Source organism: Notechis scutatus, chromosome 1 (genome assembly GCF_049901735.1).
Source record: "Notechis scutatus isolate UNSWTSFEM ecotype Mainland chromosome 1, rNotScu1.2, whole genome shotgun sequence".
NCBI lineage: Eukaryota > Metazoa > Chordata > Lepidosauria > Squamata > Elapidae > Notechis > Notechis scutatus.
Window position 1 is genome coordinate 339898032 of NC_142009.1, and position 12819 is coordinate 339910850.

The window sequence follows — 12819 nt, forward strand, 5'->3', positions numbered from 1 at the left end:
CCCCATCCTTTTGATAAAACCTCCTTTGTCTAATGCTAATCCCTGGCTTGTGTGTCCCGATGGAGAAGCAGCTAGAGCAGGGGTCTCCAACCTTGGTAACTTTAAGACTTGTGGACTTTAACTCCCAGAATTCCTCAGCCAGATTTGGGAATTCTGGGAGTTGAAGTCCACAAGTCTTAAAGTTACCAAGGTTAGAGACCTCTGAGCTAGAGCATTCAGTTCCTGAGGAGACCATAAATTGCCAAAGACATCGATGTTTTTTTAATCATTTTCTTTCATTCTTAGTTCATTAAAAATGTAAGTCATTGTGAATGGATAAAATGAATAAAACTATGGATTTCCTTATTTAACTTTTTTTAAGTTAATGGGAGTGCTGCAAGAATGCAGGAAATGCTGCCACACGGTCACGAATATTGGCTATCAAAAGGGCATAAACATTAGAAAACAAGGTGCTGCCACATTAGATGCAGCTTATCTCAGCCATGGTTTTAGCAGTCCATCATTTTTATTCTATAAAAATGCCTTTGGTTCCTATGTGGAGCTAAAGGATGGTAGCACTTTGTTTTGAAGCTTATCTGTTTCTTATCTAAATTAAAAGAATTTCAAAAATAACCTGGGAATGAGTCCTGGCAGAGGCCAAGGGAAATACGTGTGGGTAAACTAATATCCAAGATGATCTTGTTGCCTACACCAGTGGTCCCCAACCTTTTTTGTGCCAGGGACCAGTTTCACGCAGAGACACTTTTTCAAGGACGGGGGGAGGGGAGTCGAGTTTGGTGGTTTGCTTGCAGACGTTTCATTATCTGACTAGGTAACATCTGATGTTGTTACCTAGTCGGGTAATAAAACGTCTGCCAGCAAACCACCAAGTTCAGGAGCGCCAATGCCTCCTCATTGCAACCCTGAGCGACAGATAGTCCCTGCAGGATGGCTGAGAAGCCCCGCCTCTCGGCCCTGCCTTCCTCAGCCCCATCCCTCAGGTGTCTCCCTCCCTCCCTCAGCCTCATCCCTCAGGTGTCTGCCTCGTTCCTCTCAGTCGCTCTCTCGCTCCTCCACCAGCCCAGGAAGAAACTGCTTCAAAGAGCCGGCAGGGTGGCTTTTCCTGTCGGCGCAGCTCCCGAGCGCCCGTTCACCCCCCCGCCGCCCGCGTTCAATCCAGTGCTCCGTTCTGCCTGCCTGCCTTCGCTTTCTGGTGGTTTCGGAGCGCAGCTCCTCCAAGCGCCCGTTCACCCCCCCGCCCCGCCGCCCGCAGCTCAATCCAGTGCTCCATTCTGCCTGCCTGCCTGCCTGCCTTCCTTTGTTTCGGAGCAGCTTCGGCTGAGTAAAAGAGGCGAATAGTTATTATTCTCAGCCGAAGCTGCTCCGAAACAAACGAAGGCAGGCAGGCAGGCAGAACGGAGCACTGGATTGAACCGCAGGCGGCGGGGTGGGGCGGGGCGGGGGTGAACGGGCGCTTCGGAGGAGCTGTGCTCCGAAACCACCAAAAACGAAGGCAGGCAGGCAGAACGGAGCACTGGATTGAACCTGGATTGATTGGCGGCGGGTTGGGGGTGAACGGGTGCTTCGGGGGAGCTGCGCCGACAGGAAAAGCCACCCTGCCAGCTTCTTTGAAGCAGTTTCTTCCTGGGCTGGTGGAGGAGTGAGAGAGAGCGACTGAGAGAGGAACGAGGCGGGAGGAAACCGAAGCCACTGAGCCGGAGAGTAGGACAGGCTTTGGTTGCTTCTTCCTTCCCCTTCTTTCATTTGTGTCCTTGATCCCTGATCCCAGCAGTATTCACCGAAGGTGAAGAAAGCCACCATTTTTATTTTATTTTTATTTTCTTTGAGGCCCGGTGCAAAGTGATCCACGGACTGGTACCGGTCCGCGGCCCGGTGGTTGGGGACCCCTGGCCTACACCAATATATAATTTATCATCTTTCTATGCCATATATACCTTGTCCTCTTTTGTCAGGAGACAATGGGACTTTCTTGTTTTTTTTCTTCTTTGGAAGACGTTTCACTTTTCACCCAAGAAGCTTCTTCAGCTGAAACGTCTTCAAAAGAAAACAAGATAAGCATCTTTTGGGACAACCATGATCTGATGAGTGAGAATCTCCACAGTGTTTTAGCTATGCTCTTTGGGATGAAAACCCTTCGAATGGTGTGGGAGTAGGAACAGATTTCCAGAAAAAAAAAATTTCAGGAACCATTTGCACTTCAGTCTGAGATGCTTTGAAACAGCACAGCAATCCAGGGTGGGATGGTACCTCAGAGGTCATCTAGTCCAACCCCCTGCTCCAAGAGCATTGTTAGTGAGTTATGCAGACCGGACAAAGACATCCCCAACAGCCTGTGCCTGTCTTCAACAGTGAAGGGACCAGGGGTGGGATTCAAATTTTTTTACTACCGGTTCTGCGGGCGTGGCCTGGTGGGCGTGACTATGTGGTCATGTGACTGGGTGGGTGTGGCTATGTGGTCATGTAACAGGGTGGGTCAAAAGAGAGCAACTCACTTTAACAATGCTCTTGGAGTATGAGGTTGGACTAGATGACCTCAGAGGTTCCTTCCAGCCCTGGAATGCTGTGCTGTTTCAAAGCATCCTCTGAAGCTGTATCTAGTGCCAGGGTTTTTGATCCTTCCATCCCCTCCTTTTTCTCTCCCTCCCTCCCTCCCTTCCTCTTTCTGTCCGTCCATCCATCCATCCATCCATCCATCCATATCTCATTCACTTTCCCTTCCCTTCCTTCCTTCCTTCCTTCCTTCCTTCCTTCCTTCCTTCCTTCCTTCCTTCCTTCCTTCCTTCCTTCTTTCTTTCTTTCTTTCTTTTCTTTTTTCTTTCTTTCCTTCCTTCCTTCCTTCCTTCCTTCCTTCCTTTCTTTCTTCTTTCTTTCTTTTCTTTCTTTTTTTCTTTCTCTTTCTTTCCCCCTTCCCTCCCTTTCTTTTCCCATCCCTCTTTCTTTCTTTCTTTCTTTCTTTCTTTCTTTCTTTCTTTCTTTCTTTCTTTCTTTCTTTCTTTCTTGCTTTCTTGCTTTCTTGCTTTCTTCCTTCACACTCCCCTGCACCCCATTTTGGGCCTAGGAAGCCTCTCTAGAGCATCCTGGGAGCCAAAATATATTTGTGGCCTTATGGAAAATATCCTGTTCTTCCCAAGATACTGACCCCCAGGTATGCTGGAATGAAAGTGTGAAGCCTGAAATTGACATATCTGTAGCCATTTTAGTTAGGCTTAATATATATTCTTTTTCTTACTTTCTCTTTGGTGGTCATGGGGGAAGGGTTTCAGGCTTGCCACATTCCTAAGGGGGGAGGAGTGGAGATGAGAGAGTTATTTAGGCTAGGTGATTCTTCTTCCTGTGGGAAAACAAGCTGTCCGTGCTTAGGCCCCTTGAGGTGGAGATTTATGACATCAAGCAATGTTGAATTACTTCTGTTAGGGATACACCCTAGCAGAATGTGCACGGCAGTCAGGCAGGCAGGCAAATATGTGAGATAAATGTTTTTGTAGCTTACACTCAGTAAAACAGATACACTGTGCTAGTTAAATAGTTTATTCCAGTAAGAGTTTTAGCATAGTCAAACAGTCCATATAATAGTTCAGTCCGTTTGGGGATTATTCAGTTGCAAAGTCCAGTGTCGAAAAAGAGGTCAGTAAACTTACAAATATCAGTCCAGTAATATATCTTCTCGCAGTAGAGATATAAAGAAGTCAAACCTCCTTTCTTCCTTCAACGTTCAAAAAACTCAGCAGCAGGGAACACGCAGTTAGCAAACCATCAATCCAGCATAGTCAGCAAGCAAGCAAACCAGCAGGTTCTATTGCTCCCTCTTATGGCGGTTTTACAACTGCACCCAAAATTACATGCTTTGCAGTTTAAAGTGACACACACTTAAACTTACAATCATAGTTTATATATATTATTTTACCCAAACTACGTTAGGTAACCTTGTTATTCCTAACAACTTCTATTGGAGAATGTGACTTTTGGGGGTTGTTTCTAACTTCTAATATTGTGGGGTAATTCCGGGTTGTGTCAGATCCGGAATTACCACAGAGTTTGCCAATTTGATGCTTTCCTAAATAAAAGAAATTGTTTTGGAAGATGGACTTTGTTTTTTTCTTTTTAAATGGATTTCATCACTTGGAAACCTGACAGCAAGTGGTCCTCAATATATGAACATTTGTTGAATGAAGCTTTGAAGCAGCAGTCACCAACCAGTGGGCCACAAGAAAATTTTGGTGGGCCGCAGAGAAATCTCACCCCCAGAACACCCCCCCCCCCAAAGCAATTAATCCAGGCTGCACAGAAACACAAGGCTGCACCACCCACATGGCCCCTCCCCACCCACTCACTCCTTACCCAGCAAACTTGCCTGCTAAATTGCTATTTTTCCTTTTTCTGACTATCAGTTGTTCTGCTGTGCCCGGAGATTTAGATTAGCTAGGAAGCAGGAAATGGTTGGATTTCTTGCTTTCTAGCTAGTCTTTAGATCTTCGGCTCTGCTTTGAAGCACAACTGAACCTCCCTTAGGACTGAAAGTTCTATTATTCAGTGCAGACCCACCACAAGCAAATTTTATGTGACAGACTGAGCTTGCCGATGGCAGATAGATAGATCACTGAATGATTCTGTGAGCAACTCAATCTGCCTCCCTGCTTTGCCTGATTTTGGGTAAAAGTTGCTCTTTTTTTAAAATAAAAAATTTAATATTTACATACATGGTGTGTTGTGAATTAATTTTGTGAGTTTGCTTGCTAGCAAATTTTATGAGTTTGTTTGCAAGCAAATTTTATGTCACAGACTGAGCTAGCCAAATGGCAGATAGATAGATCTCTGAATGAATCTGTGATTCTGTGAGCAACTCAATCTGCCTGCTTTGCCTGATTTTGGGTAAAAGTTGGTCTTTTTTATAAAAAATTCAATATTTATATAAATATTTATAATATTTACATACAAGCCATTCCCAGCCAGTCACGTGACCACCAAGCCACACCCACAAATTAGGTCATGGCCACAGAACCAGTTAGTGCTCCCTGGGATTTAACATTATGAGTTTGGTGGTCCCTGAGGTCCAAAAGGTTGGTGACCCCTGCTTTGAAGCACATGATTAAAATTTGGGACCTTCCCAGACAGCTTCTGCCAAGCAAAGCCAATGGGAGAAGTTTGATTCACTTGACAAGCACAGTAAAAACTATAACATTGGGACCAACCATATGATGGCTTTCTTAATGGCTGCGTCCCTTAGCGACCAAAATCCCAATCCCAACTATAGTTATAAATCAAGGACTACCTGTACATCTATAATCCCTTGGCCCCTTCAGTCACAATGGGAGGTGGTGGGTTATATATAGAGAAAGCTAGATAGTGGAATGCTGACAGAAGTATACATAAGAGATCCGCTTAGTAATTCCAACTCTTAATAGTTACTGGCTACAGCCTATTTGCACAGTAAAGAATAAAATAGAAAATAGAATAGAATAGAATAGAATAGAATAGAATAGAATAGAATAGAATAGAATAGAATAGAATAGAATAGAATAGAATAGAATAGAATAGAATAGGTCTAGACTAGACTAGAAGAGAAGTGAAGAGAAGAGAACAGAACAGAACAGAATAACAGAGTTAGAAGGGACCTTGGAGGTCTTCTACTCCAACCCCCTCCTCAGGCAGGAAATCCTATACCACTTCAGACAAAAGGTTGCCCAATCTCTTCTTAAAAACTTCCAGTGTTGGAGCATTCACAACTTCTGGAGGCAAGTTATTCTATTACAATGAACAGGAATAAGCATGCATGGTGGAAATGGAGAAATTCCCTAATATTGAACTGAAAGAATGGATTAGTAAACTAAAAGAAAATCAGATATATAAATGGGAAGACTGAAAGAACAAAGAATATAACACAATTAAAGAATGTTTTATCAGATATTAAATTAAATTGGTTGAATTTAATACAATTGATAAAAATGGAAGACAGATTCGAGGAGAAAGATAGTTAACAAAATTTGAAATGATTATAAAAGAATGTGAGGTGAATGAAGAATATATAGGTAAAGGAAAAATTGGGAAAATATATAGAATATTAACTGAATTAGAAGAGCAGGCAAAAAGTTTAAAATTAATTTTGGAATCAGATTTAGAAGAAGTAAATGATAATGATTGGAAAAATATTTGGAATAGAAGAGTATATAAGAATATGTCAGAGTTAAGGAAAATGGATATAAAGTGATATGGAGGTGGTACCTAACACCATGTAAATTAAATCAAATAGATGTTAAATATACAAATATTTGTTGGAGGTGCGAGAAACAGGTTGGAACATATAAACGTATGTGGTGGGATTGCGATAGTGCACAAAAAATATGGGACATGGTGTTTAAGGAACTTAGAGTACTTTGTATGGAAATTTAGATATGTCACCGAGGATTGCATGGTGATGGAAAACAGGATATAAATGAAACAAAAAAGGAATTTGATAATGGCAGCTAGATTAGTGATGGGGACGAAATTGGGATATTCAAAGAAATGAGTGGTATGAAATTTGGAGTATGGCAACAAATGATAAATTAACAACGGAAATTAAATTTTAAAAAGGGATGATTAAAGTAAACAATTATAATGAAATATGGGGGGATTTTATAAAAACAGTGTTGGTGGAAGGCAAAGGGAATCAACCTACTCAAGAATATATGTTGTTTTGGAGGGGATAAGGGCACAATTGGAATATATTGTATATCTTTTAGTTGTTATAGAAGAAGAAACATAAGAAAAAGGTGGGGGTGCACTGTAATATTTGTAATTTTTTCCTTTTTTTGTTTTTAGATTTATATGTATTATGTTTGTATTATTTGTATTCAAAATAAAAAATATTATTTAGAAAAACAGGAATAGGCATGCATAGAATGGAGAATCCTATTGTTTGCAAGCCTTCTCACTGGTGACTGCTATTACTATTAAAGTAAAGGAAGTTCAGTTTCCATCCATTATTCCTTTAAAACTGAAGAAGGCGAGGTTCAACCTGGAAATAGGAAGAAATTTTCTGACAGTGAGAGTAATCAGCCAATGGAACAGCTTGCCTTCAGAAGCTGTGGGAGCTTCATCATTGGAAACCTTTTAGAAGAGACTAGACTGACATCTATCAGAAATGGTTGGGGAGGGTTGGACGACGACCCTCCCAACTCTGTTGACCTGTTAAATGACATATTTAGAAACACTGTGATCCTCCATGGTGTACTTGCTGTGAATTTCCCTTTTTGTCCCAGGCAGACCATTTTATAAAAGGGAGATCAGCTTGCCGTACAATAAACACTTCTGCCTTTTGAAATTAAAAGGTGGGCAAAATGTCATTTGCCATTTATGGATGTATTTCTGCTGTGTTACTTGCTTAATGCATATCTGTACTAAATGTATCAAAGAGACGTAGTCAAACATTATGAAAGCAAATTCATATCATACTCTTTCAAAATGGTTGTTTGGAAATCCATATATCTTATTATACTTTTGCAATATGACTATATCAACTCCTACAATCTTAATCTCAAGGAGACAGGTTATACTTTTTTCTCAGATCAAGATCATGTCTTGGACTCTGAATCTGAAGAAGTTTGTCTTCTGTTCTCTTCTTAAGTTGCTCCATTTGCACCAGTGGAATTCCAGCCTCGGGAGATACAAGCCAGGAATCATGTGAGGCTCAAAGACAGGCAGCAACAGAACTGGAGTAATCACGGCCTCCAAATCGTTGGCTTTGGCTCAGAGCAAAGACATTCATTGAGGCTCCTTACCAAATATGGATCTTCTGGTCTTTGCAACATCTGGTTGCAAACTTACTTAAGAGGCAGCTTTGACCCAAGTTTCTTTGTTGTAAACAACCATCTGATTTCTTGTGTCTGGTATGTCATTTCCTTTGATTCGTGTAAGAAGCCTAAAACTCTGGGCCCTGGACAGGGCTGGTAAACCTTGTTTGGCTCTCTGAAATTTGGATTGAATCTTGGCTATTCTTCTACAGGCTCCCGTGGGAAGCAAAACGACTCAGGGAAGCCTTAGCTTCAGAATCTCTGACTGATATACCTTTGCTTTTCTGCTGTTGATCTGCTCAGCCTTGAGTACATTGGTTACCATAAACAGGGTAGGTATGCAAGTGCTACAAAACCAACACAATATGTTGATGTGATGAAATAGTTAAAATATTCCCATTGAACTCACTGAATGACTTTGAATCAATTCCTTTCCTTTAACTCAACTGATTTCACAGAATTGTTTTAAGAATAAATCCGGGATAAAGTGTATTTCCTAGGGCTTCTTAGTGGAAAAGCATGCTATATATGAAAAAGCCAGGCACCCACCCAATGCTTTTTGACCAATTCTACATGTGAAAATGAGAAAACATGTCATGGGAATAGCTGATCAGATAATACCCATAAGGGAAACAAAGCGTTGTCCCGCCTCCTGCCAACATAACAATTTGAAAGCATGCAAATGCGAGTAGATAAATAGGCACCATTTCTGTGGAAAGGAAACAGCATTCTGTGTGCCTTTGTGTCATACTGGCCGTAGGACCGTGAAAGTGTCTTTGTTCAACTAAGAAATGTAAATGAGCCAAGTCGGATTTGACTGGACAGGGGAAACCTTTACCTTTATTTTTACCTATGCACCATTTCACTTTCTAAAACTGTTTCTGCCCAGGGCATTGTTGGAAGTAATGTATGTGTGCAGTTAGTGATTTGCTTTTTAGTGTGCTAGTATCCCATTCATTTTAAAATTAAATTATAGCAGAGATCTAGTGTGACCAAAAAATAAATCAATGAGAGTTTGCCACTTGCCCTGTTGGATATCTCTGGAGAAAAGCAAAAAAAATTCAAAATGGGGTGGAGATTATTCAGATAGCTCAAAATAAAGTTGTCCTCTGTAGCCAAATTTAGCTTTAGATTCTTTGGTGTCCCTAGAGATGGTATAGCCTTCCGAAGTGGCTTAAATCAAAACAGAGTTAACATTTCATTTGATTTGTTTGTTTTTAATTGACATTCTCCCCAAATTTTCCACTTAAAGCATCTAAAGAAAGAAGCCATTTCTGAAGATCTTGACAAGACAATGGAAGGTGCCATTTACACCTTCTGCAAATGCATTGATTGGCCTTGGAATGTATGCAAATCATGTTTCTCCATGCTGTTAACATTCTGATGAGAAACCTAGAAGGCACCAATGCCTGTAATGTGTCAAGTCTAAATCATATTCTCAGCTCCAGAGTCCCTAAAAGTCCAATGTAGCTGCCTTTGAATCAGCAATAATTTCACTTTAATGGACCAAGACCTCCATCCTATGGCTGCCTTTCTTCCTGCAAACAGGAGCTGTGCCTTGTGTCTCATCTGTCTTCACAAGTTTGACAGTGATGTTGCTTTGCTTAAATTTTATGAGAAATCTGTAAAAAGAAAAAATCAAAAGTCAGCTGAACAAAAACAACACAATTCTTGATTTAAGTTTGCTTCACAATTTGTTTGTTGTGTGGAGGCATCCATGCCATGTTTGATCAAAAGCTTATATACAATAGAGTACAACCATAAGGCAGGCTTAATTATAGGATTGGGGCCAGTTTGGTTTAATGTTTAAGGCACCAGGTTAGAAACTGGGAGATTGTGAGTTCTAATTCTGCCTTGGACACAAAACCAGCTGGGTGACCTTGAGCCAGTCACATTATCTCAGCCCTAAGAGGCAGACAAGGATAAACTACTTCTGAAACCTTATCAAGTAAACTATGGATTTCAAAGAAGGGGAGATTAACTCTGCAAACATATTTAACTCCAATGTAAGGTCACTGCTGAACAATTTGGGTACTGACTCCTGTCCATAATAAAGAAATACAGTGGTAGGTTTGCAGTGTACTATTTTCAGTCAATTAGGATACAATATTCAATAGTCTGTGGGGATGATCAAATTCACAATTATTTTTGCAAGCTTTTGAAGCTAAAATGTTTCATTATTTAATTATTATTTACTTGACTATAATTGGAAAAGGGATGTGAAATGTATTAATTGCTACAACTCAACAACCTGAATACAATGCAACAAACCACACAAACTATAACTAGGGATGTACAAGCTCCAGGCCATAATATATAATTTACATTATACTGTTATTACCAAATGTGAGTTTGGTGGCAAATTGTATATGTGTATTCAGATAGCTTCTGACATCAAGGCCTGCTTCCTTAAACCCAGTAGGGCTAAAGGCAGCCCACTTTTCCTTTTCTAGCACACCAGAGGGCATATAGTCTTTTTAATTGGCAGGGGGGCAGGAGGAGAAAAAATTGCCAAAAATGGATCCAAAGTCTCCTTTATCCCCTCAGCGGTCTCCGGTGGAGTGACTCCCTCTTGGAGGCTCCAAGAAAGGATGAAAAGGGTTTTCAGTGTCTGGATTTTCAGAACCCTTTCAGTTTCAGTTTCAGTTTCAGTTTCAGAGTGGTCTGTGTCTGGAATACTCTACCTGACTCTGTGGTTTCTTCCCCAAACCCCAAAAACTTAGACTTAGACTTGTCTACTATTGACCTCACCCCATTCCTGAGAGGTCTGTAGGGGGCGTGCATAAGCACACCAACCTGCCTATCGTCCCTGTCCTATTGTTTCTTTTATTTTTTTCTTTTATTTTTCTTATATGTATCCATTTCATGCATTCATAACTATGTTTATATTTATACCTGTTATCTCATAATCGCTTGACAAAATAAATAAATAAAAATAAATAAAATAAATAAATCTTGATAGGTTTTCAATACCAGTACAAGAGAACAAAGATACAAACATCTAAACAAAAGCTCTCATCCAAACCCTCCCTTTCTCCACCCACAGCCAACGCAGTTCTTACTCATCAGCCACTTGCAGTTTCAGTTTTTGCTTTGTAGCCTCCAGCATGGTCTGGTGAAGCCGGGTAACCAGTTCAATCACGTGGTCACTAATAAGGAGGAAGTCCCCTTTGGTGTCCGCTATGGAAGGCTATAAGAGAACAGTAGTCACATGTGTTGGAGATACTCGTCATCTTTCCAGAAGGTAAGCTTAAGATACAGAAGGATCTTGACAGACTTGAACATTGGGCGCTATCTAACAGAATGAAATCCAATGGTGAAAAACGTAAGGTTCCACATTTAGGCAAGAGTAGCCAAATGCACAGGTGCAGTATATGTGGTCCCTCGCTCAATACTAATAACTGTGAGAGGGAGCTTGGAGTCCTAGTGGACCATCGTTTAAATATGAGCCAGCAGTGTGCTGCAGCTGCCAAAAAAGCCAACACAGTTCTAGGCTGCATAAACAGGAATAGAATCAAGATCACGTGAAGTGTTAATACCATTTTATAAGGCCACACTTGGAATACTGCATCTGGTTTTGGTCGCCTCGGTGTAAAAAAAGATGTTGAGACTCTAGAAAGAGTGCAGAGAGCAGCAACAAAGATGATTAGGGGACTGGAGGCTAAAACATATAAAGAACCGTTGCTGGAATTGGGTATGTCTAGTTTAATGAAAAGTTTAATGAAAAGAAAAACTAGGGGTGATGTGATAGCAGTGTTCCAATATCTGAGGGGCAGCCACAAAGAAGAGGGAGTCAACCTATTTTCCAAAGCACCTGAAGGCAGGACAAGAAGTAATGGGTGGAAACCAATCAAGGTTTACCCATGCAACCATTTCACCCTAAAACCCTGCCCAGGGCATTGTTGCCAGTAATGTATGTGCAATTAGTGATTTGCTTTAGTGTGCTAGTAATATCCCACTATTTGGCTATTGGCTCCCCATTAGAGCAGAGATCTAGTGGATCAAAAATAAATCAACACGATTCTTGCCACTTCGTCTCTGTTGGATATCTCTGGAGCAAAGCAAAAATTCAAAGTGGGTGGAGATTATTCAGATAGTTTCAAAATAAAGTTGTCATCTGTAGCCGACTTCAGGGTTTTAGATTCTTTGGTGTCCCTCGAAGATGGTGGAGCCCAAGTGGCTTAAATCAAAACAGAGTTAACATTTCATTTGATTTGTTTGTTTTTAATTGACACTCTCCCAAATTTTCCACTTAAAGCTCTAAAGAAGGTCATCTCAAGATCTTGACAAGACAATGGAAGCGTGCATTTACACCTTCTGAAAATGCATTGATTGGCCTAGAATGTATACAATCATACCCATGTGTTAACATTCTTGATGAGAAACCTAGAAGGCAACCAATGCCTGTAATGTGTCAAGTCTAAATCATATTCTCAGCTCCAGAGTCCCTAAAAGTCCAATGTAATGCCTTTTGAATCAAGCAATACTTTCACTTTAATGGACCAACACTTCCATCCTAGGCTGCCTTTCTTCCTGCAAACAGGAGTTCAGCACCTTGTGTCTCATCTGTCTTCACAAGTTTGACAGTGATGTTGCTTTTGCTTAAATTTTCCAGAAATCTGTAAAAGATCAAATCAAAGGTCAGCTGAACAAACACAATGCTTGATTTAAGTTTGCTTCACAATTTGTCTGTGTGTGGAGCATCCATGCCATGTTTTGATCAAAAGCTTATATACAATAGAGTACGTAGCCATAAGGCAGGCTAATTATAGGATTGGGGGCCAGTTTGTTTAATGTTTAAGGCACACAGGTTAGAAACTGGGAGATTGTGAGTTCTAATTCTGCCTTGGACACAAAGCCAGCTGGGTGATACATTTCATGCATTCATAACTATGTTTATATTTATACCTGTTATCTCATAATCGCTTGACAAAATAAATAAATAAAAATAAATAAAATAACTAAATCTATAGTAGGTTTTAACACCAAGTGGCAAGTTAAAAAAGATAAAACATCTAAACAAAAGCTCTCTCATCCAAACCCTCCCTTT

At 40.6% G+C, this 12819-nt stretch overlaps 2 protein-coding genes across 2 annotated transcripts in view; one reads left to right on the forward strand and one right to left on the reverse strand.

Annotated features, from left to right (window-relative positions):
• Positions 1 to 8950, forward strand: part of LOC113428955 (retinol dehydrogenase 7-like) — a 37880-nt gene extending 28930 nt beyond the window's left edge. Inside the window, exon 5 of the mRNA XM_087952826.1 lies at positions 7604 to 8950. Within this exon, the coding sequence (XP_087808952.1) occupies positions 7604 to 7929 (326 nt within the window). The 3' untranslated portion in view covers positions 7930 to 8950. The remainder of the gene's footprint in view (positions 1 to 7603) is intronic.
• A 15-nt stretch (positions 8951 to 8965) lies between these two features.
• LOC113427800 (unconventional myosin-Ia) overlaps positions 8966 to 12819 on the reverse strand; it is a 61017-nt gene continuing 57163 nt past the window's right edge. Inside the window, exons 27-29 of the mRNA XM_087952188.1 lie at positions 12128 to 12155; positions 10832 to 10959; positions 8966 to 9391 (exon numbers count right to left, since the gene is read on the reverse strand). Coding sequence (XP_087808314.1) covers positions 9268 to 9391; positions 10832 to 10959; positions 12128 to 12155 — 280 coding nt within the window. The 3' untranslated portion in view covers positions 8966 to 9267. The remainder of the gene's footprint in view (positions 9392 to 10831; positions 10960 to 12127; positions 12156 to 12819) is intronic.